This window comes from Motacilla alba, chromosome 2 (genome assembly GCF_015832195.1).
Source record: "Motacilla alba alba isolate MOTALB_02 chromosome 2, Motacilla_alba_V1.0_pri, whole genome shotgun sequence".
Classification (NCBI taxonomy): Eukaryota; Metazoa; Chordata; class Aves; order Passeriformes; family Motacillidae; genus Motacilla; species Motacilla alba.
This window is the reverse complement of record NC_052017.1, coordinates 33110913-33135651: the sequence shown is the minus strand read 5'-3', so window position 1 is coordinate 33135651 and position 24739 is coordinate 33110913. Positions and strand designations below refer to the sequence as shown.

General features: G+C 37.0%; 1 protein-coding gene across 1 annotated transcript in view; it reads left to right on the top strand.

Annotated features, from left to right (window-relative positions):
- Window positions 1-24739, top strand: part of SKAP2 (src kinase associated phosphoprotein 2) — a 118277-nt gene that overhangs the window by 46685 nt on the left and 46853 nt on the right. The window contains exons 5-6 of the mRNA XM_038124620.1: window positions 23209-23286; window positions 24012-24095. Of these exons, the coding sequence (XP_037980548.1) occupies window positions 23209-23286; window positions 24012-24095 (162 nt within the window). The remainder of the gene's footprint in view (window positions 1-23208; window positions 23287-24011; window positions 24096-24739) is intronic.

Here is a 24739-nt window from a genome sequence, read left to right as displayed (position 1 = left end):
CTGCTGGATGAAGCTTTATGTTTATGATTCCAAAACCCATAAGAAATTATATATTGACCTCATATTTAATCCAAATGTACTATAAAACAGAACAGGTTTTTCAAGACTTAAATGAATTTAGTGAAGGTTTCATTAGGAAATATTGGCAATGTGTGCCTCCATTTGCTAGGAAAATAGTTGTGTTATTATCTGTCATCTTGCAAATAAACAGTTCAGTTAGGTGTGTGCATTTGAGAACTGCAACTATGGCAGTCTGCCCTGTATTTTCAATTGAAAGTGTATGCCTTAGTCCATATTGATCTGAATTTAACACCAAACATTCAAATAAATTTATTTTTTTAAAAAATACTTTGCAATCAAAGATTGCTTGTCTTGGGAGAAAGTAGAGGAAAAAGATTGTAATGAATTTCATGCAGCAAACTTTTATCTGGTGTAACATTTGGGGGATATTTTGGCTACTATCAGTGCATGCATCTTAAATGAACTAAAATTTTATTTTTAAACTTCCTCCTTTGATTTGGACAGTGTTGAATGGTAAGAATTTCTGTAAAATTGGATACATCCTGCCTTTTGTTAATAGAGCATAGGCAACACTGTAGTTAGAATCTTCTGAAACACAGTACTAATAAATACAATTAATGTTATTTTAATGGACATTTTTATGTTGCAGTGATCAGTGTAAGCTTTCATAGTGAAGTACATTTAGTACATATGGTATTGCTACAGTACTAATTACATTTATTGGAATGGCTTTTGCTCTGTGTCTCAGCCCTGCTTTTGTGCGGTGGACTGTTTCACAGAGGCACGCTGATAAAATATATGCTATGAACACAGCAGATGATATTAGAATAAATAAATGTTGAAGTTGGTTATAGCTGTCTGAAGGCCTCTTAGTTATGAAATACGCGTCAGGGTTAGTCCCAAGGGTTTTGAGGATAACTGTGTCGAGAGAATATATGCTGAAAAGAGAGTCTGCTCTATATGGAGCCTTCCAAATCTGTTGATACAAGCTCTGCCGCAGTATACCACTTCTAATTTTTACCATTGCCATTCCTCAAAGCAATGCTCAAAGGTTGCAAACAAAAATAGGGTCTGTTGTGGTGTGTACTCTGCAAATAAAAAAGGCAGGGGTGTACAATCCAGCATGGTGCCTAAGCTACTTTTATAAGTGTGCTTATAATATTAGACTTGGAACGATAAATAGTGGAGTGCTGTCATTGCAGCAGCGCCCTTGGGCTAAATGGCCGTCCTGAGAAGTGAGGCCAAAGACCATGGACATGGTACATGCACAGCCTTGGAGTTACGACTCTTGAGGACAGGACTTGTGTCTGTCTGGCATTGGATACTAGTGCAGGTGTATCCACATCTTGATTCAGAACTGCAGGAGGATAAATGGTAATGGTACCACACCAAACTCAGTAGTTTATTGCTTCTGCATGGATAGTTGTGCTGTCCACAAAGCAGTATCGGACCTATGCCAGGTGTTTAGTTTAGGTCAATACATCCATGATTCTGGAATAAGAACAGGTATATGAAGTGAAAGACTCTCAGGCCTGATTTGCTGATGATTTATTTAAGTTTTTTTCAGTTGTCATGCAATGCCTCTCATGCTGGACTCTGCTGGGGTAGAAGAACTGGTTCTTTTTAATTGCTGATATGCTTTGGGGCCTGAAGTATTTATTAAAATTTTAATAATAGAAAACTGTACATGTGGTAGAAGACTGAGGCCACAATGCAGAAAGGGACATTAAAAATAGAAAAGTAATAGGATACTTTCTGTTGCACTTCTAATGAGATGTTCAAAGCTGATCAAAAAGAGCACTGGAAGGAGAGGGTAAAGCCAACAAATCTCTTCATGTTAGCTTCATTCCTTGGAATGTCACAACCCAGGGAAAAGGTGATTTCTGATTTATGGGCTGTATGTGGCTCCCCCTGAAGCAGCTGACCTGTCTTGGAGCACAGTCTCTGACACCTGTGCAACCCGTTTCCCTCAGCTCTCCTGGGCAGATGGCTTGGGGATTCTATTTCTGAGAGTCTAGCTGGCAACAGGACCTGTGCCCAGTGGAGGTGGCACACTCACCCTGTGATGAAGACTGGGGCAGGAGAGCGGGCATGAGTAGGAATAAAGAGCTCACTTGGTGAAGAATTTCCCTGATGTGGAGAGGTGCCAGTGAGAAGAGCGCACAACGTGATCTGGCTAATGCAGAGAGGTCAGCCCTTCGTGAACGGAGGAGACCATTAAATAGAGCAGGACCTCAGGAAGATGGGACTAAAAATATGGAGAAAGAAGAGACAAAGAAGGGGAAGTTATGAGAGTTTAAGAACGGGAAGCAGCATGGAAAAGTCACATTACTGGACATGAGCAAGACTTCAAGACTGTGCAGGAGAAAGAGTCTTCCCAGAGATAGGTACTTAAGTCAGTAAAGGAAATGGATGGAATGGAAGGAAGTAGGGTGGGAAATGTGGTTTCTTGCAAGTATGTTTGCAAGTACGTTTTTTGTCCAGCTTCTGTGCAAAAAGTTAACTGCATTTTTGTTAGAGATCTCTGGCAAATCCATGTGATTATGGGAGTAAACTGCTAATGTCTCTCTAGAAGTGGATGGAGAGAGATTAATATTTTCTACTGCTTTGTCCAGAACACCCTCCATCTACTCTCTTACCACCTAAGAGGAGATATCTGTTAAAAGTGTACTTGAGGTTGACGTTCACGGTGAGAGAGAAAATGAGTCTGAACAGCCCACTCTTGATGTGGTGATGGTTGATATTCTAGTGTGATTGTGGTCAATCAAATGGTCAACTCAGGGTTTTACAAGAGTGTCCCAGACTTGATGGCTTTGAAGCTGTGGTTTAAAAAGGAATTGTGTTCTGGCTAAAGGGCTGCACACTAACCATTTGGATTTAAGTTTGAAAGCTACAGTTCTTCCTTGAAATTGTATGTAAACCATAACAATTATGGCAGAAATTAGTTTCCTGAGTTTCAGACTTTTGTTTCATGTGCTTTCTTTCACCTGTGGCAATCAGAGATCTTTCTATATTTGATCTTTCTCCCATATATGCCCGCTAGGTTTGGTGGTACCTCCTGCAGTCAGTATATATTGATTTATAGCACTGCCAGGCCCAGCTCCTAGCTTTGGATTGCAAGCCCATTTCCTGTGTCCAGTATCTGCTTTCACAATCTGCCATTTCAGCTTACTGCTCCTTCCCATCTTGAAGTTAGAAGAGGATTAGGAAATGAGGAGAGATGGGTCCTTGAAGTCAGTCATACCAAGGGAAGTCCCGCAAGTTCCTGGATGTTCTCATGTTCTCACGGCTGCTCTGGGATCTGAAGTTCTCTTGTGTCTCTAGAGGAAGAGGAAAAACTGACTCTGTGACATCTCATTACAATACTGCCACATGTTTCATTCCCAAGTAAAGTGAAAATTTTGAATTAGTTGACCGCTGGCCGCTGAAACACATGAAAAAAATACATGCAACATTTAAGAGAAGCCACTGCAGAAATGTCTGAGAGTACCCTTGTTTTGACATGCTGTTGTTATTTTCTGCTGTTCTTAAGATATTCTTATGGCAAAGAAAGGCTGCGTTTTTTGTGGTAGTTTTTAATGCTTCAGCAGCTGATGTTCCTGTCTGTTGGGATACTTGATCATGAAAACAGGCCTTCAAGCAGACTCAATTTACTCTATGGCATATGCCACAAGTGTGACACAGCATCAAAAATGTCCTTTTGTATGTGTGTTGTGGAGCTGATTTTAGGTACTGTAGTAACTCTTAGACTGGGGGCTTAGGGCATCTGGCAGTTTAGCCTGATATCTGCATGAAAGTCTCATAGCTTAGCACCAAAAGCAGTAAGGTAGTAGACAATGGCAAAATTGTAGCCCAATTTGGACACTAGGCTGCCCAAAGTAGCAGACTTGTCAATTCTAGTAAAGATCAGGACAAACAGGAAACTCAGTGCCACTAAATATATAATTATTTTTATGTCTTCAATTTTGTGGAATAGTCTGCTAAAAGAATAATGCAAAAGATTCTGAATTTTAAAGTTGTCTTTTATTGCTTACAAACTCCTTGAATGACAAGGATGTCCTCTTTAGATGACATTAGGTGAATACTTAGGTCAATAATTTCAGCCTAGATTTCGTTCTTATAAAAGTATATAACATTCAATTTGTAGAGCACCAGCTGTGTTGGCCCTAATCATGTCTCAGTTAGGTGAGGATGAGGTGTAACACTCAATGTTGTTGCAGAAGACATATTGTCAAAGGACTTGCTTCATGGATTGTGAGTTCAGGACATGTGTACTATTACCAAAATCCTGCTGGGGTTATGGTGGCAGCTTTTCATGGTAAGGAATTGTAGCTGATCAGTTTGGAGAACTGTGCAGTTTAATCTATGACGTGTGTTTTTGGTTTGATAAATTAGTTCTTGTTGTTTTCTGTTCACTTGCTTGTGCAAAAAGCATGGTTTGTACTAAGCTTCACTAGTGAATGCCAGTGGCAAACTTTGAAAGATTTTAGTGTAGCTTGTTGCTTCACCAGTGAGCAAATGTGAACCATTTCTCCTTCCTCCTCTGTCACTGGTGCAACTGCACTCTCCAGTCCTGAATAAACGGTCCCCTGTTAGAACAACAGACATCTGGAAGACTCTTCACAGTACTTCACATAGCAATGTTCTGACTCAGCCATTAGTTGTCAGAGCTCAAATCGGGGTCATCTCAAGAAATCTGTAATGCCTTTTACTCCTAGCTGGCCTGAGAATCTGCTTAATGCTGTCATTCAAAATTTACATGGTTTCATTAGGCTTATTAAAAGCAATGAAAAATGCAGCAGTACGTAACACTGATAAAGCCTTTTTACCTTGCTATTTCAAATCACGTTTATGGACGATGGATTTAGCTTCCCACTAGCCCTGGGCAGAGGTATTATCTCCATTTTATGGACAAGAAAACTGAGTTAGATTCAATGACTTGTCCAAGGTCATACGTAAGACTGATGGTATTGGGGAGAAAAAAATGTCCAGATTTCTGCCTTAATTAAGTGATAATTTTTTTGAATAAACTCAGTGTCTTGGAAAAGATGCATTGATGTCTTTGTCTTAAGGGTTTTAAAAATAATTTTGAGGATTAATTTTGCAAGTCATGAATCAGTATTTCCCTAAGAAACATGATTCTCATGACCGAGAATATTAAGAATTCTTCCTTTTTTGTAGACTTCAGTTCACTGCTTCCTACAAAAACTTTGTTGTAGTCCACTTTGGCTCTGTTGTTGTCTGCCTTTGTGAAATAAAGCTGCCCTCATTATTTAGCTTTCTTCCATTTGCATATGTACAAGAGGGAACAGCTGCTTTCTGCAGGGATTTTGTGTACTCATTCATATTCCCACAGTGGTGGCCTTGTTCTGAAACACACTGCTACCCTGTGGAAAAGCAGAATAATACATGGACAATATAGCTATCAGTCTGTTATTAAACATTTGGAAGTACAGCCTTAAGGGGAAAAAATATAAACACAGAGTTATAATTTTAAATCTGAATCAAGTGCCATGTAATGATGATGTATAAGAGTCTCTTCCTCTTAAAGCCACTGGAAAGCTACAGGGAAAAATCTTTTGGAAAGAAATTTTGCAGGCCTATTTAGTTTTTGAAAAACAAATCTAATTTTGCTACTTAGAATACTTTGTGTTTTAAAAGGGAAAAATGTGATAATGCTTATTCCTCATTTGAAGGTGATCTTGGACATTCCATCTTAACTATTGCTATATCCATGCACAGAAAATTATATTGATATAAACTTGAGATTTCCAAGCATGATCCAGACAACAGTTAATTTCCCAAAGATTTGTGAATAGTGAGGTAGTCACAGGAGTTTTGTCCTTCCTTCCTTTTTTTTATAATAACATTTTTACTGTGTATTTTCTGATGCCTAAACATAGATTTTTAAGAGAACTGAACCTGTAGCTGGACATATAAGTACACAATTAAAAAATACAATTTATACATGTCGTGTAAAAATACAACATCTCAGTGACTTCTGAGAACTTTGCTTTTTAGAAGAAGCAAGTCCATTCATTTTGCTTTTGTCTTTAAAATTTTTAAGAATTAAAGTGACTTTGAGGAAGCATATACAATTTTATCCCAAAGCATCAAGGCATGCATATACATGAGGTCATGGAAACCTGTGCAGTTAGAACAGAAAGTCTTAGAAAGTGATACTTACAAGTGCACCAGTCATTTAAAGTAACAAAAGACAAGTATGATTCTGAAGCAAATGCTTCCTTACTGGAATTTTCTTTCTTGCTGTTTTATCACCTTGTACTATTGGTCTTGTTTTAGTAGTAGCAGAGAGTATTAAAATATTTTAAAGAGTGAGGAAAGCACTTACTGAATTATTAATATTCTGTTTATGGATATCTAAAAAAAAAAATGGAAGGTCATAGTCTGACCTAGAGACCTTGGCAATGTCCTTTAAACAAGCATTAATCATATGTAGTGCATCAAATCATCATGTGCAAGATAACACTAGTGACCCCTCCAACTGCGAATAACAAATGACTCTTAATTTTCCTTTCTGTACATGACAGAAGTGTTGACAATGTCTGTATATTTTTTTCTTTTGCTCTGTACCTAATCAACTGATCATTTTCAACACAAATTTTTCCTTGAAGTGTATCTTTTCACTCCTATTTCTGCGTGATAGGTACCTGTGTAGTGAAACATGTAGTGATTAGTCATCATATAGGCATGTTTAGACCTAAAATCAAAATACTTTTGCATCTTTGATGAAATGACATACGGAAAAAAGAGAATCAGATTACATCAACTAGTTAAAATATATAGAATTTATAAAGATGGTCTTCAAAATGCAGGTAATACACAATGCTACAGCATTCTTGGGGAAGATGCATACTGCCTGAAACATTTTTTTGGATTAAATCTTTATTCATATGAAAAACCTGACAGAATCATGCATGATTTTCTACATCACCTGCATGAAAGCTACTTAAAAGTCCTAAAAAGGGGTCATTAGTATTTGTAACAGGAGTTGCGATGTGCTCAGAGACATGTCTTTATATGCATTTGGAAAGTCTGAATAAATATTTTAGAGCTAAACTGAAGACTTAATTGCCTGTCAGCTACTGAAAAGATCATGTTAAACCAATTATAATCCTATAATCCTGTAGTCTTCATTCTGTTATGGGCTACACTGCAACTGTAGGGTACTGGAGGAATCACAGAATTGGTGTGCCTTAAACGGTTAACAGGCACCTTAGGCAATATTTCATGACCCTTGCTGCTTTTACAGAAATTGCATCAGGATTTAAACATCCTGGCCTATAAGTCTTGCTGTTGCTCTGCCACCTGCAGTCTGATCTCTCCAGCTGGTTTCCTTCTCCCATTTTTGCAGCCTGGCTGTAAGTACCAGCCATGGCTGCTTGGCTTGGGCCCTGCACAGACTTGGAGCTCATCCTCCATCCTGCTGTTCATTCAGCTCTTCATGGATTTGGAGGCAAAACCAGTGTGCTATTTGTTGGCACCTTTGGGGTGCTGCACATCAGGAGTCTGGCCTTGCTTTGTCTTTCATTGGTGATGCCAATTCTCACTCTGTCCCCCCAGTTTTTCCTGATAGAATTTCATAGAATGGCAGCGAGACAGAGTTCGCAGAAGTCTAATACATTTTAGGATTTTGCTCTGCAGACCTTCTTGATGGCATTTGTTTAATGGTTTGTTCTTTTTGGCACTCACATTTAGAGACCAAATTAGCAGGCTCTGGTGCTAGTTGCTAAAACTGAATGGTTCACAGAAGAATGCATGAGGAGAGAAGGATATGAGATTAAATCTCAGAAATCTCAGCATTTTGAAGTACCATGGAGCATCTTTTTAAGGAGTTGTAATGAGTGGCTAAATAAACTCTTTGTTTTGGCTGTGTTGCTGGAAGCTTTCAGGAAAAACCTCGAGTGGTGGTTTCAGTCTCCATCCGCTGGTCAGTCACGACCAAGTACAGTTGGACTTTTTCAACTAATCAGCTAGGAAAATTGTCAGTAAAGTGAAACTCACTCGTTTGATCATCCAGGGTACTCATCGTGTTCACATCAATTGCTCTTTGCATTGATTCCTTGGGGTATTAACAAATTAGAGAAGATTAGACACTTTCCACAATCCCATTAAATATTGAAGCTACATTTCAGTTGTAACATTATTGCTTTGCTGGAGTCCACTGTGAGTGTTTTGCAGAGGTTTAAAATTCCTAAGCCAGATCATGTTCTGTATTACAGAAATCTTTAAAAAAAATACTTTGTGCCACAGCTTCCAGCTCAGAGAGCTTTGAATTATGAAAATCTGAATAACAGAAGAAAAATAAGTGAATTGAGCCACTCTGCAATTTATAATCCTTCACATACCTATGCAATGCCTTTTTTTCCCTGAAGGACTGACATTCTAGTATGCTTTTTAATCAGTAAGATTCAGATTTCATCCTTCTTTAATGGCTTTCCTCAAGGGGAGATCTAGAATTTTAGTTCTAGAAAATAATTTCTGTTCTAAGTTGTAGTTTCTAATTGGCTAAAACTCTTGCAGAATTGGCATAGAGAGTGTTTTATGTACTGCAATGTACTGTGTAGGATAATAACGCTGCCTAAATCTTCTCTTCTTCTACTTGGCCTCAAGAGGACCCCAGAAATGACACAGGGTTGAAATTCAATATTTGTGTCTGTATCATCACAGGTAGCTTCAGGTGATTAGTCTAATCTCTTAGTTTTAGAAAGTTAATTGCTTCTTATGGTGGAAGAAAGAGAGATTGGTATGTCTTTTTGTTTTTTCTTTTTTCTTTTTTCTTCCCATATGCTGACTTGTTTTATGTTGCAGCTCATATCTTTCACCCTTCAAGTGTTATTGTTCAACAGTGACACCTTCACCTTTTTATGTTTAAGAAGTAAGTGATAAATTTCAGGCTGTTCCATATTGTACCATGTCTTCAGTCATGTTTTTTGTATTTTAAGACGAGTTTCAACAGTGAAACAGTGGAATATGCTGATTTTTGGGTTGTTCATCCATTTAAGAAAGTTCTGCTGGTCTTTGGTTTGATGGCCTTCAGTGCTGGAAGTTCATCATTGCCCCCTAAAGTTAGTACTCCTAGTGTAGGTTTTTCTTTTTTTTTTTTTTTCTCCTGTGGATATATAAAATAGTCAAGCACATCAAGTTTGTGATGTATGCTGTGACTGTACCTGGTGACTAAGTTAGTGTTCTGTGCTCTGCCAGTTTTGCTTAAGTTCATTTCTGAATCTGAGTTGCATTTCTAGAACCAGATGGATAATTTAGGCTCTGTAGGATAGTAATTAATGTATGGTCCAAACCAGCATGTTTCAGTTTCTCTTCTGACCATCAATATCTCTAATTTTTCTCTTAATGCTTACTTTCTTTTTTAAACAATCAAACCCCCACCTTGGTCTGCCGAGCAATTTTTTATGCTATCTTTCCATAGATCAAGAACTGTTGTTAGGAAAATTTTAAGAATTAAACAGTTGTGCTGTTCTAACACTGAGCTTTACTTCTGTGTGGACATTAAAATTGTTATGCCTTGTACATATGATACAGTATCATGCTTCTCTGAAATAAGTCACCAAGAACCATAAGAACTATGATAATTGATCATGCAAATCAGCTTTTTAAGGGTTTATACTTTATTTGTCCTTAAATAGAAGTTCTTCCATTTGTACCTTATAAAATATTTTCAGATTTACTCCTTTGAGTTGTCAATTTATTTGAATATTTTATTGTCTCCTGTTATGTACAATGGCAAATTAAGCATTAATAGCTTCATTGATATAAAATATTAGTATGCATTTAATGTGTAACTGGGACTAACTGTCCACGTTAATTCTTCTTAGTTGTTTAGAAAAATATGTTTTGATTAATATTTGCTTCTTGCAGGGGTCTCTCTCTCTAGAAATCTCAAAATGGAAAAAAACCTTGAAAGACTATGCAAGTCTTTGTTGTTAACTTCAGAGTTACAGAGGTATATGTAGGTGTAACTAAGTATTTTTGTCTCTTTAATTATTGTTTTTTACTCTCTCACTATGGACTTCATGGCGACTTTTTTTCTCTTTGTGCAATCTTAATTTAGTCTTACTGCTTCAGCTCATTTTTTTTGAATAAAAGATGCTAATTTACTTATATTTACACAGATGGCCATCACATTTTTTTCATTGAGCAATATGCTATAACACATTATTTTCCTGCTGGTTTTCTGTTTCCATAGAAATTTCTTGATTAAAAAACCCCTTTGTGTGACTTCGTAATTACGGTAATTTTAACTTCAGTAATAAAAAAAAGGTCAGGGGTCCATAAAATATGACAGTAGGTGCTGTCTCAAAGAAATAATTAAATGGAGAAGTGATAATATGTGTGAGGGGATCTTTCTGAGAGTATTTGTAAACTTCTGATTTCTAAATGTTGCCTTCAGGCTTGGTAAGAAAAGCTCAGTGTTTGTAAAGATTATCCTGACAGCAATATGCTGGGTCAATTGTCAAGACATGTTTAGCACAGGGGGATGTATTAATCTGCTACAGCTACCACTGTAAGTGGTTGGAATAAATAGAGGGCTCAAGCAGATGAAGAGGGATTAACTGTGTAAATTGAGCAAACTCTTCAATCACTAAACCACTGATTTTGCAAAGGATTAGTCTGCTTTTGCAAATATTGATTACTGATTTGTTACTGGGAATGAAGATGATATAACTTGTGCAGTTGGTATGTAGTAAGCTATGTGAAGTGTACATCATTCATATTAATGGGATTGTCATAGGCATTACAGAAACTGACAGATTTATTAGAGCAGCGCTCTTAACATTGTCATAGTTAAAGTTGTGTCAGCATTTCCATTAAAAGTTCCATTTTCCTTTTTTTTTTTTTTCGGTGTTCATAGATCAACTTTAATATTTACTCTGTTGAAATTTGGTAATACCACTTTATAGCTTTGACACAAATATTTTTGTGCTCTTTTAAAGAGAACTGATAAACACCTTTTAAATTAGAAGAAAATACTGTATATTAGTTTAAAACAAATGTTGGCAGGTTTGAATTCTGTGTTTTGAGGGCAGCCTTTGGGTGATACTGTGCATGTTCACAAGTTCATTATGCCAGGTTGGTAGAGAAGCAATGTGTGTTAGGCAGTAGCTATAAAGTGAAAGTAACTGAAGAATTTTTGGATAAATGAGCTCTTTTGCTTGTATAAAGGCTTGCCTGTTTTTTTTTTTCCAGTGCTGCTAGTTTATCTGATAAAGGTTATTATGTTGCCTACAAATCCTGTCCCACTGATGTCCACAGACTACAATAATATCACTGAATACAGTCACCAGACCAAGCAATGCTACTCTGTTATCAGGTTCAGTTAATTCATACACCATTAATGTTATAACGGGTTCAAGTTTCAACAGTGGTTGTATTCACTGGGTGGTTTGTCTTTCTAATCCTTGATTAGATTTATTTGCAGACATAGGCTTAAGGAAAACTCAGGTGTGGTGTGAGAATCTAGGGACAAAAAATGAAAGTTGAATGAGTTTGGAAAAATTCCCACTGACATTTATCCATCTACTTCATCATTGTAAAAGTCTTAAGTTGCAAAATATGCCCATTTCTCTTGATGTGTCATCCTTTTCCTCTTACACAGATATCACAAAACTCAATCACAGCTCTTCTCTTGTTTCTCTCTTTTCCAAATTGTGACCCCTGTTGCAGCATATGATAGTATCTGTGATTTATAAACTTCCAATCCCTTAACTTTTGGGATTTCCCATGGCAGATGCTGAAGAAACCTATATGTGTTTACTATAGGAAAAGATAATTGTTTCTGACTGTAAATAAAAAATATTTCGATATTTCAGCTATTTCTACTTGATACTAAAGCCAGCAAGAACTGCAACAGTCATCTGAGAAACATTATGTAGCTTGGTGTCACTTACATCCTTGAAAAATTAAAATGGATATTTCCACTGACTAGATGTAACAAAATGGGACTTATGGGAGAATGGGAACAGTTGGTCAGATCTCCTCTCTCTTATTCAGAGACAAACAGCTTCTGCCAGAGTTCTTGTTGCTTGTGTCTTCAAGTGTATGTTTTTGTGGTGGTTTATTTATTTTTATTTTCTGGAGCCTTCAAATGGACTGGAAAATATTACTGCAGTCATTCAGAAAACTTGGGAGTTGATATTGGAAGGTGGTTCTTCCTGTCATTCTCAGTATACTCCAAGGTGAATGGCAACTGAAATTTACATCTGGAAAGCTTTCAGGAAACACAGGAGTGTTCTGCTGGCTTCCCACAGTGTGCTCTGCTGGTTTCTTACAGTGTTTCCCTTGTTCTTTTCAGTTAGGTCCCATGCAATTACAGCAAAACAGGAGAGTATTTTATCTTTGTGGTAGCAACCTCCTTGCGAGGGGGGTTTGAAAACAGTGATGTGTTTTTTGAACCATAACACCTTTGGATTTTTATTACCTCTTTATTACCTCTTTCAGAGTATTTGGAAATAAAGCCACTGTATAAGTCACTTTTGATTTCCTTGCCTTTAATTTTTCTCATGGTCTTGCTCTGTAGATTGATTTTTCTATGTGCAATGTTATCGTTGCAAGGGACTGTAATTCTACCAGAACTTCCCACTTCTACATACTGAATTATATTTGATATGCATTTTGTGTGCTGCAGTAAGGAAAACTTGAAAGACTTGTATGAGACTTTCTTCTTCTGTTATTATTTTAAAAAGGCTTGCCTTTACTTGCAGACTGCATGTGTAAAGTCATACCTCCATCTTAAACCAAATTAGCTTTCGAATGCAGAGGAGCTTTGAGTGTGGTAGTTCACTGATCACTGAGCAAAGCTTTTTTCTTAAATTATCAGTAGTAAAAGAAATGTATCAAAAATGAGGCAATGAGGCAGAACATTCAAATCATTTTGTGTTTGCAGGAATACATAAAATGAAATTGAAAACTGGCTTAGGACCTCTTCATTGAAATCTGCAACTGCCAGTTTTAAAGATGTGTTTTTAGCTGACTGTAGGAATTTGAATCTTTTCCTTCATACAGATGAAAGATTTTCCAGCTCAAGCTAGTAATGTTAAAACTTTTTCTGATCAAGGATATGAGCTGTTGGAGCATTTAAAATGCACAAAGTGTGTATGTATGTTTCCTTTCAGAAGTTTAACAGGCCAAGCCTTTGGCCAAGAGTCAGAACAGTTGGAACTTTGCAGACTACACAGCTAATCCAAGAGGGCTGCCAGTTGGCATAAATTACTTCCATATATAAAACTTAATGCAATTTACATTGAGGTTTTTGTTGGTTTTTCATGGCAGTCTGAGAATTTCCTTGTTTCCCAGGATTTCTTGGGTTTTGCTTATTGTATTTATGGTGTGTTATGCTTCTGATCAGACCAGGAGTTAAAAGGTTTCCCTGCTAAAATATCCCTCTCACACACTGCAATTCACATTGGAAGATTTTTCTCTTCAGCTAAATTTGGCACTTCTCAAACTGTACTGTTCTGTTTTTTTCACTTTTTATTTCCTTTATTTTTTTTTCATTAAGACTTTTTAAAGTGGGCTTAAACTAGCTTCTAGAAACAGAACAATTTAGAAAAGGATGTATATACACTAGAACTTACTCAGAAAAAGAGACAGGGCAAAAATTTTGGGAAATTATTATTAAATTAAGAGGAAGGAAATTTATATGCCTTTTGTTTTATGAACGTGTGGTTCATGGAAAATCTAACTTGGGTGGTATTGCCAAAATTTGGATGAGAGTTCACAGAGTTCACACTATAGTGAGCTTTACAAGGTCTGTCAAAATATTGTTGAGTAATAAATACTTGGATTACTAGGACATTGAAAGTAAAAGAACATGTATTACTAATTTTGAAATACAATTTAGAAGTTCTTTGTTTAGCTTTGCAATAAATGACATTTGGCAGTTTTTCTGCCAAAGCATATTAAATCATTCTTTTATTCAGTAAAATAGTTGTCACTGCTTGATCTCAGTGTAGGCTTATTTACTGAAATAAAAGGGCCAGTTGCCTGTCGATGGAGTTTTAGGCCCTTCCAAAGTACTAATTAAAAAAATTATGACAAAATAAGAAAAGTAATAGGGAACTTCTGAGTACTTCAAGTTTTTCTTAAGGTACTGTGATACGTGGGTATTTCCAAGGGATTCTTATGTGTAGGTGGCTATTTAAAAATAGTTGTAAATTGCAGAGAACAATTGTAGTATTACCTCTCCCAGGTGTTTTAGATGTTAAGCTGAAAATTTTCACCTGGAGGTATTAAATGATAGCTTTTAACTTGTTTGATAAGCCTGTGGGACTTATTTCCTGTTAGCCATCTGGGAATAGAGGAATCATGATATGGTTAAAGATGCTATCCATGTGCAATTTTGACATCATGCTGGTCATACTCCAGCTGTAGACTCTTTATTCCTGGCCTTTTAATTTTCTCTGATTAGCTAACAGCACCTTCTGTGGTTCAAGCTGTCATATAGATATTCTGAGTCTTTACTTAGGGTTTCTAATCAAAATTGGATGTGTGTGCTTGTCTGTGAGACAACGCTGGGAAATTTCAGCGGGCCTGCATAATTTCATGAGAATTCCCAGTGCCTCTAATTGATCCATGATGGTCTGTTTTGACTTGGTTCTGTCTGCAAAGCAAGGGCATTGTTTTTATCTCTGTGTTTTCCTGCCTACTTTATTTCTCATAATGAAGTTTGAAGCTGTTGCACTGGCAGATTTGTATTGCCAGTCTCTACCACTGATGCACTTTTCTGGTAGCTGTAATTCAGGCCTCTGGATGACTGAAACCTGTCTTGTGCTGAAATGATTGAGTAAACCTTTGTGATTCTTTAAACAAAACTTCTGCACGCCTTACAACATTTTTGTATGCCTTGCATTACAGTGATGTGAGTGGGAGACCTTGCACAAGAGACCTTTTCTTTGCTGCTGTATCTTTCTTTCTTGCCTCAGAATCTTTGAGAAACAGCAAAACCGGGAAGGCTGCTTTGGTGAAGTGTTCAGTGGCCCCTTTTCTAACTCTGTAGGGTAATGCCTGCTTACAGCATTAGAAAACATCACTTTTTAAAATTCACACACACCCCACCCACACGCCCTCCCCCCCATGTACCATGGGTGTAATTTGTGAAATTTTAATAAATGCCTGTGTGAAAGTTAAATCTGGATGAAGGAGTGAAAGTCATGAACTCCTCTGTACATTTAGATGCTATGCAAAAAGTGGGTGTTTTAGAAGCAATTCAAAAATCATCAAAAGTGTGCAAATCCAGGACAATATTAGCTTACAAATTCAGAGTTAAGTTTGGATGAAGAGTATGTGATCCAGTATAATTCCATTTGGCTGTGGAGCCTAATGAATGGAGTCAAACTGGCTGACTCCTGTAATTTGTTAAATGAAAAAAAGGATATCTTTTTGTCAAATGAAATGCTACAACTACTACAGAAACTTCACTCAGAAAACATATGTGGATTGAAAAGCCATGAATGGAAGGTTTGTAAAATATAAAATAACTAAACACACAGTTTAGGGGCTAAATAGAAATGACTAAAAGAGTTCTAATACTAATTGCTTCAAATAACTAGATTTAGTTTTTGTGAAAAATCAATTGCAGTGTTTTTTAGGCTGCCTGGCCCACTGCCTTCTCCTCTGCTTACAGGAAGGAAGGGAAGAGAAGAGTTTGTACCACTGTCCTTCTACGGGACGAGTGCATAAGAAATACTCAGTGTTTAAGCCTCTGAGGGTGTGGTATTAACGTTTGTAGCCCAAACTTCATATCCCAAATTAGAAAGAATTAAAACTAGAAACAGATGGCAGTGCTTTAAGTATTCTTTATTAAAATACACTGCTGGTTCTTCTTAGAGGGATATATGAAGGCAAGTTATTCTGTGAAAATTATTGTAAACTCTTAGAGACCACAATGGGATATGTTAGGGATGGCTCCAGAACAGAACTTCATAGGCTAGACAGCCTTTGGAATAAACACTTTGAAAACCAAAATGCTGACTTTTTGTGAACCAATCTTTCAAGAGCAAAACATGTTCATTATATTTATTCCAGGAATGAAATGTGTTCTCTTTAACATTTATCTTTTGATTCTTGCATGGTAAACTAATTCAGAGCTACCAGGCTTCTGCACTTGCAAAATGCAGAAGTAGTCTTTGTGAAAGTGTTCAAGACAGCTAATGAAACTGATGAGATCTTCCTACTGATAACTTTTCTTTAATTAGAAGCCTCTAAGAAATGGGATCTTTTTTTTCAAATGCAGTATACATTAATCTTCTCTTTAATAAAAAGAAAAAATAAATTTAGGGAGAGGATATGCATATGAAAATAAACCACCTCCTCTTTAGCCTAGATTCACAGTGCTTGTGCAACAGATGTGACTCCAGTGTATTGCTATGCACAGATTCAAAGATAATTGAATCCTTCTGTAGTAGCTACTAAAAATGGGTAAATGCTGTATTTCCAGATCAAAATGAAACAGAGAGATATGAAGAATTTTGGAAGAAGTGTGTGAGAAGGGGGGTAGGAGGGAGTAAAAGAAGATAAAATTACTTTTTTGTGTTGCTAAAAACATTGCTCTTTCTTTGCTCAACTTTAACACAAATATTTTTAGACTATCTCTGCCAATTTTGAATTGCAGCCTGAGACATAGCATAAAAGCCCTGTGCTAGAGGACAAAACAACTTATTTTCTGCATTTCCTGTAGGAGCAGGCTGTCCCTTTGTGCCAAAAGATGAGCTGGTGGGGAAGAAGACCAGCCTGGCTGAACAGGGAGCTTTTGCTGGAACTCTGGGGAAAAAAGAATTTATGGCTTTATGGCTTTTGAAAGAAGAGGCAGGCAACTCAGGAAGAGTACGAGTATGTTGTTAAGTCATGTAGAGAGAAAATTAGAAAGGGAAGAGCTTAATTTGTCTACTACTGTAAAAGATAATAAAAAGTGTTTTTATAAATATGTTAACAACAAAAAGAGGGCCAAGGAGAATGCCCATCCTTTATTAGGTTCAGAGGGGGAATATTATCAAGGATGAGGAAAAGACTGAGGTACTTTATGCCTTCTTTGCCTCAGTCTTCAACAGAAAGGCCAAATATCCTCCGACCAACCAGCCCTCTGAGCTGGTAGACAGGGACAGGGAGCAGAAGAGATCCCTGAAGTCCAGGAGGAAGTAGTTAGTGACTTGCTGTGCCACTTAGACATTCACAAGTCTATGGGACTTGATGAATTCATCCAAGGGTACTGAGAGAGCTGGCAGAATAGCTCACCTAGTCACGCCATCATTTTTCATCAGTCCCGGCTCACTGGGGAGGTCCCAGGTGACTGAAGGTTGGCCAGTGTGACACAGGTTCACAAGAAGGGCTGGAAGGAGGATCCAGAGAACTACAGGCCTGTCAGCCTGACCTCAGTGCCGAGGAAAGTTATGGAACAGATCATCTTGAGTGCCATCATGCTGCACATACAGAACAGCCAGGGATCAGGCCCAGCCAGCAGGGTCTGGGAAAGGCAGGTCCTGCTTGACCAACCTGATCTCCATTTATGACCAGGTACCCACCTAGGGAATGAGGGAAAGGCTGTGAATGTTTTCTCCTTAGACTTCAGTAAAACCTTTGTTACTGTCTCCGGCACATTCTGGAGCAACCGGCAGCCTATGGCGGGCACCAGTGAACTCTTCACTGGGTAAAATGCTGGCTGGCTGGGCTCAGAGAGTGGAGGCGAATAGAGTTACATCCAGTTGTGTTGGTACTGGGACCAGTTCTGTCTAGTGTCTTTATCAATGATTTGGATGAGGGCATCAAGTGCGCCCTCAGTAAGTTCTCAGGTGACACTAAGGGTCTTCAGTGAAAAAAAAAAAAAAAGGAATCTGGAAAAAGAATTTTTAATAATTGTCTCAATAATTATGATTGTATTTTTTTTATTAGAAGAGCATAAAGAAATAGCGATCACTGTTTTCTCCATATAATCAAACTAATGTATTTTTTCCTCTCAGTTTTCTTTTACAAGGAATGAAGAGCAGTGAATTTGAGCAAGATGGCTTTACAATTATTATGGTTAAATCTCTGGTCCTCTACTAAGAAAGCAAACTGTAATCAACCACTTAGCTGTTACTGAATTACACTTATCTCCACTTCGCCTGTTTAACTTCCCATAAGCATGCTAAGCACCTCTTTAGAATGCATTGACCTCTGATTATTTCTTGCTTTATGTATCCCTTAGCCCACATTGCAGAAGTAAAAAAACCAATTCTATTGTTAAGCAGTGCAGAATAATACAGTCTGGTTTTGTTTTATTTATTTTGTGTACAGGATGAAATTTTTATGTCTTTAGGTCCTCCAAAAATCAAAATTCCAGGCACAAAGATTGAATTTCATGCTGTGAAGTGACACTGATGAAACTTGTTTTTATGTAATGGACCAAATTCACTGTTGCAGTAAGGTGAAAAATTAAATCATTCAGGCTTTTGCCTGTTTGATTACCAAGTTGCAGAAATTATAGTAGTGCCATAAGCTGTGGTTTTGTGATCTTTTTAAAAATCACAAGATATTCTGTGTTTGTGGGAGTTGTTCAGTGGAACCTATACATTAATACACCTATGTTAATAGCATTAATGTTTTTCTGAAGTCAAAGCATGACTGGTAAAGCTGGCTTTCTGCTTGAGTGAGAGCATTTCACTTTCTTTTCACTGGAGGAATTTTCAGCCTGGCAGCAATAGTAGTATAATAACTGCCAGCTGCTCACTTGGCACAAGAGTGCCTAGAACCCAGAGGAAGAGCCCAGTGCATTATACATATAATTTACTCTTCTCTAAGATGAAGGTTTAGGCCTCATAAATATTTTGATCTGGTCTTTGATGGCTTTTGTACACATCAGTCTGAAAATATGCATGTGGGGCATAGCTTGCAGATTTTATTTTGGAGAACATTGGAGTAATTCCCACCAGTAGGGAAGAGCTAGGAAGAGAAATTATTGTGGGAGATTCTTTTGTGAGTGGGTGGTGAAGAATGAAGGAAAACCTGTAAGTTTAAGCAGATGGACCTCCCTTATTTTATACCACGTATTGGGTATGCAAGATTATTATCTCCCTAAATATTGAATAGTTTTGAACTAGTCTTCACATCAAAAGAATAAGGTTCAAGACATTATTTGTAAGGCAGAAACTCTGGAGTGGAAATGAGACCTTTTTATATCCTCAACTCTGTGGTTGCCCACCACTGTCAGGAGAATGACACAGCAGAAATTAGGTCTGGAAGAGTGAACAGAAGCAATCATTGTGCCTTTCTCTACATATAAACCCACACAGCTGCAACCTGCAGAGCATTTCCTACTCACAATGCCACTTTTCTCTTGGGCATTTAAAATTGGCTTAAAAAACTAGTGTACCAAAGGAGAAACCAGGGAAGACTACAATCTTTTTAACATCTTTAGTTCTAAATCATTTAATCGTATCTGGAAACAGACCTTAAAGTGCTAGGAAGGCGTGGTGATCTCTGGTGGTCTCATTTTGAGAGAGAAGTTTTGCTCTCATCTTGTAATGGACTTGACCATAAGTTTCTCATGAACAGATGTTGAGACACCCAAGAAAGGTAGCACCAGTAGGTGCTATCTGCAGGATGCAACCTTCTTGCATCTCCACATTTAATTTCTTACAGTGGGCAATCTCCAGTGAAATTACAGATAACTGGAATTAAGGCCATTTCACCTGCATCCATGAGGGAAGGAAAAAATTCTCCTTGTTGTGAGGACATCCTGGGGCGTGCGTGGGAGTATAACATGGGAAATTCTGAACTCTAAAGGAGTATGTGATTTGAAGCATGTGGCTTAATTTGCTTTATGGTTCTTTACTTAAAATACATAGTAATGCCTTCTTTCTTGGCAGGATTCCTCTGTCTTAGAGTCTTTATACACAGAGCTGTCTTATTCAAAGTCTCGTGTTGCAGTCAACTAATGAACTTCTGATCTCAGCTGCTGGTGTAATGTAAGCAAATGCTGCTTTGCTGTAACAAAGTATAGTAAATATACTGTAATGCTGCTTTAGTGATACTTTTTTATGAGATTGTGCCAAGCCTGATGTATTTCAAATTAATGGGGAAGCAATAGTCTGATTGAAAGCAACTGCAAAAACCAACTTACTATGTAAATTCCACACTTTCTGCTGGGAGTTCCCACATCTAGCCGTTGCAGTTCACTCTAAATCCTGTTTGAGATGTGGACAAGATAGTAAGGAAATGAAAAAAAAAAAGGAAGAAAGATAGATAATACAACTTAGAAGTTTTCCATGCAGAATCCCTGCAGTAACTGTAAGGAAAATGTGACCGACTCCTCTTTCTTCCCCGTGTTGTTTTTGTTGTAGTACTGGGACAATGGTACATCCATGTTTGTGCCTTCTTCCTGCCACATATGCACAACACCTGTGGTTCATGAGAATCTGGGAGGAGGTGGTTCTTTCTCTTTCCTTTATGCTTTTCGTACTACTTATTCTCCCTCCCCTTCCTTCTGACGGTACAGGGCAATGAAAGAAGGAATTTAACCAGATTTATGCTTTTTCTTTTTTGTACAGCTGTATGTGTCGTGGGATATTACAACTAGGTCTGTTTCTACTGCCCTTCGACTAAAGTTCCATCATATTTTTTGGTTCCCAGGCTTCTCTGACAGAAGGATAATAACATGCATATGATCTGTTTCTGCTTCAGCTACTTACAGATTGTGAGTGGCAGTGGTGCTGACCAGCTGCAGTTTGTTTTTTGGAGTTACTGCCTCAGTTGCTTTGAGGAATAGAAAAAGAAATGGCTTCTCTACAGGTTAAGGGTGGGAGGAGGACTTCTTTCTGCAGTGGCAGCAGACAGTGAAACACTTTTTCCATGCATGTTCTTTTCCTTTTCAAGGAAAAGCTTTCAGTGCCCTGCTCAGAATAAATGTAGTCACAGAAAATACCATCACCAAATTTATCCTGACTTGTCTCAGCAGAAGTAGCAAAATTGAGAGTGGAATTTTGATTCCATGAAGTAGTCAGTTCAGATGACAGAATAACAACACTAGGGAGTTCCCAAAGTATGTGCTTCTCTGGGACTGTGTTGTCCCATTTGATTTGACTGCTCACTAAATGATCACTGGCCAAGTTTCCTCGTCAAAACTCAAACTGATACAAACAATATTGGGTGAAGTTAGATCTAAATGGCAGTTGAAATTCTTAAATTGTAAAATTTAAGAGTGAGTTGCTTTTGTTTGTTAACTTAGGTTTTATGTCTTCCTCATCTGTGGGGTTGCACTGTTCTAAGATGAGCCCTACTGGATGAGGTAGAGTTGTAAGTGTTGCACACTGATGCCTCCCAATGACCAATATAAAGCAGCACACGATCCATATTTGTAAAAATATTTGTAAAAACTCTTCACCTCCCCCACTCATAATACCATCATTACTTCACTTTTAAAAGTAACTGTTAAACATATCGCATACCAGCTATCAAGTGTCTTTCTATTTAATTACCATTTAATGTTGGGCTCTGATTGCATATTACCAAGCAAAGGGAGGACAGCTGTATCACTTTAAAATGCACGTTGATTCTGCTTTTGTATTTTTAACACAATAGTTAGAATTCCATAAAAGCTAAAATAGAAATTAGTGTACTCCTAATCTTTAAAAAGTAATATTAATTAAAAAAATGAAGTGGAAATATCAAAGAAAGTAAAATTTTGTCTACTGTCTTTTGGCATCAAACAAAATATTTTGCAGTCTAAAAAGCCAGTTGTAATATTTAAAGAATGTCTTCTCATTTTGAGTATTTTCATACTTTAAAAATCAGCATTCTATGCATGTTCCCTCTCTTTCTTGTCTTTTCCTTTCATAACTGTATTTAAATAAGACTACCATAAACCAGCTCATTTGTGAACACTGAATTAAAAAAAAATCTATTTTAAGGAGCAACCTAAAACCCCAGGAAATTGACATCATCTTTCAGAGACAGTGCTTGGTTCAAGGTCAGACCATCGATCTTTCGCTCAAACTACATAATTTAAAATGGTGTTTTTAGCACAGAATTTGTCTGCTAATATCAGTACTTTTCTGTATATTATATTGATAGAACATAATGAGATTACATATATTCTGATGAAAAATGGCTGCCTTGTAAACTTGCCACCTACCTACAGTGACTCTTATGAATATTTGATGATAATAAGTAGTAGGAACTTCGCTGTGTTGCTTACATGCACTTAAAGAACCCAGCAGCACAGGAGTACCTTTTGTTCTGCTTTTTTGCTTGGGGTAAGAAATATGATATTTATTTTAATATTAAATATTATACACATCTAACATATTATTGTTCTTAATACTAGGAGTTCGGTTTAAATCATCATTCTGTTTTTTAGGAGTTACTGGAAGATGGAAGACACAATTTTTAACATTTAAAGTCATATTTTAAGATGAGGCAGGGTCAGCTGGTCAGTCTTACACGTCTGTGAATTAGCAGTTGAGAAAAAGGAAAAAATACAGTGAGCTGTACTCACCGTTTTGCCGATGCAGACATATTGTACATGGTGTCTAAAATCAGTGTCTGTAGGTCAACAGTTTTGTAGATCTCTGTACAATGTCTTTTGTTTATCCATTATCACCTTACAGATCCTACAGGCAGTAGTTTTGTGTCATATATTGCAAATTAGGCAAAATATGTCAGCAACAGGCAGCACCTTTTATTGTCTCTTCATCTGGTTTCTTTTTTTGTAGATGTGTAATAGAGGGTCTTCCCCTTGTATGCTGTTTCAAGGTATTTTGGTGTGAAGCTGTTATCGAAAACCACATTTCTGATTTAAGTGTGTTCAGTTGAAATTCTTGATTGTGATTCGCTTATTTGTACACTTGAAAACATAGCACTTTCATTATCCAACTTGCTTTACAGACTATGTTTGAAACAGTTGCTGTATTTTGTTTAATTACATACTTTTCCTTCTGAGACTTGCAAGGCCTGTTATGCAGCTATATTTGTCCTTACTCAGGTGGTGAGGACAACAGCAACAGCTCTGACATTGATAGGTAGATATTTCATTTGCTTAAAATAATCTGGCAAAATAGTTACTAGAATTTTTTTTCTGTAGTTCTTGCATATTGAGAGTGTGAAATCCATAATTTTATTAATGCTTCTATGGCAGTTTTCTTGAAAAACAGTGCTTTACAGAATTTGTTTTTCTTTCAGGGAATCAGTTTCCTCCTGTTGCAGCTCAGGATCTTCAGTTTGTTCTGAAGGCTGGATACCTGGAAAAACGTAGAAAAGGTAGGTCTAGCTATCTTTGTGAAAGCTAGTGCATGTTTAGTGTCTGGGAAGTCTATATGTCTCTATTTGATGTTATACACATGAACAACTTTATACAGGAGTGATGAATAAAAAAATGAGAAGAAGCTGAAATGTTGAAGCATTATTATGCAAAAGAAGCATAGCACATAATTGCTTCTAGAGTAGTATTGCAAGAAAATCCTATTTATTTACTAACAAAACCATGCTGTGAAAGTCCAGTCAGCTGTAATTCAGAGACTTCCAGATATTTTTGAAGAAAACATTTGGAACGTATGTACAAGTACCATATGTTGACTTCATGTTTCAGTGAGCATCAAGATTTATTTTCCTTCAAGGGGGCAAATATTGATCTCAGCTTTGGTTCAGTCAATATTTACCTTGATTCAATAAATCTTATATTGTCACTTTAATACCCACTTAATGCTGCGATAACTCTAGGAAATATTTAGGAAGTTGTTCATTATTTCCTTATATTTAATGTTACACATGACTTCCCTCTTTATGTGATTTCAAATTCTTATTTGTTTTCTTCTCACCAATTTTTATTTCTAATTTTCTTCTCAGTGCCATACATTTCCTTAGTTTCCTTTCCTTAGTGTCTTTTCTGAGCTCCTCCTCCCTCTTACCTCACCCTTGAAAACAAGTAACACATTTTTGTTCAATAATGGCATAAACTGACATAACACATGTTGTATTAATTTCAGATCACAGTTTTCTTGGCTTTGAGTGGCAGAAACGTTGGTGTGCTATCAGCAAGACGGTCTTCTATTACTATGGAAGCGACAAAGGTACTTATAACAATTATGAAAGCAATGATGTTTTAATGCACAAAAGGATATGAAAGATTTATTGGAATTGGAAACTGTGAATCAAAGGTAATTTTAAGAAATGGAATGAAACTTTCTTTTAAAAGTTCTTTTCCTTTTAAAAAATTCTTAGACAGTGCTGTGAATTTTTAAAATGTGTAAATATTCGTCAGAACCGGCCAGTGTTATTTAAGGCAGGGAAACTGAGGAAAAAAAAAAGTTTCTTTTAAAGCTACTTTGTTTGCTAATAACAACTGGCTGTTCAGTTTGATAGTATGCTGGTACTCAACTGTTTTACTAGATAGAAAATGTTCTTTCTCTCCAAATGGATGCTAATTTGAAAACATCCTCTAGTAATTATACCTTCTGAGTTCCTTAGAGATTCTTTCTATCCAGGAAAATATTAATCTAAAAGCTGCATAGTGGAGTTCTTTGTTTCTTTTAAAATAGTTAGTGCCCTGGAAAAGCTAGAAATTAAGTAATGTATTTACCTGAAGTCAGCAATGGAAACGAAAGCAAACTTCTGAAGGTGACTTTTAAATTTAAATGGCCAGTTTGGAAAGAATCTGGCATAAATGTAGTATTACTTTGAATTTTTGAACTTGACAGTCAAATAAAACGTATTT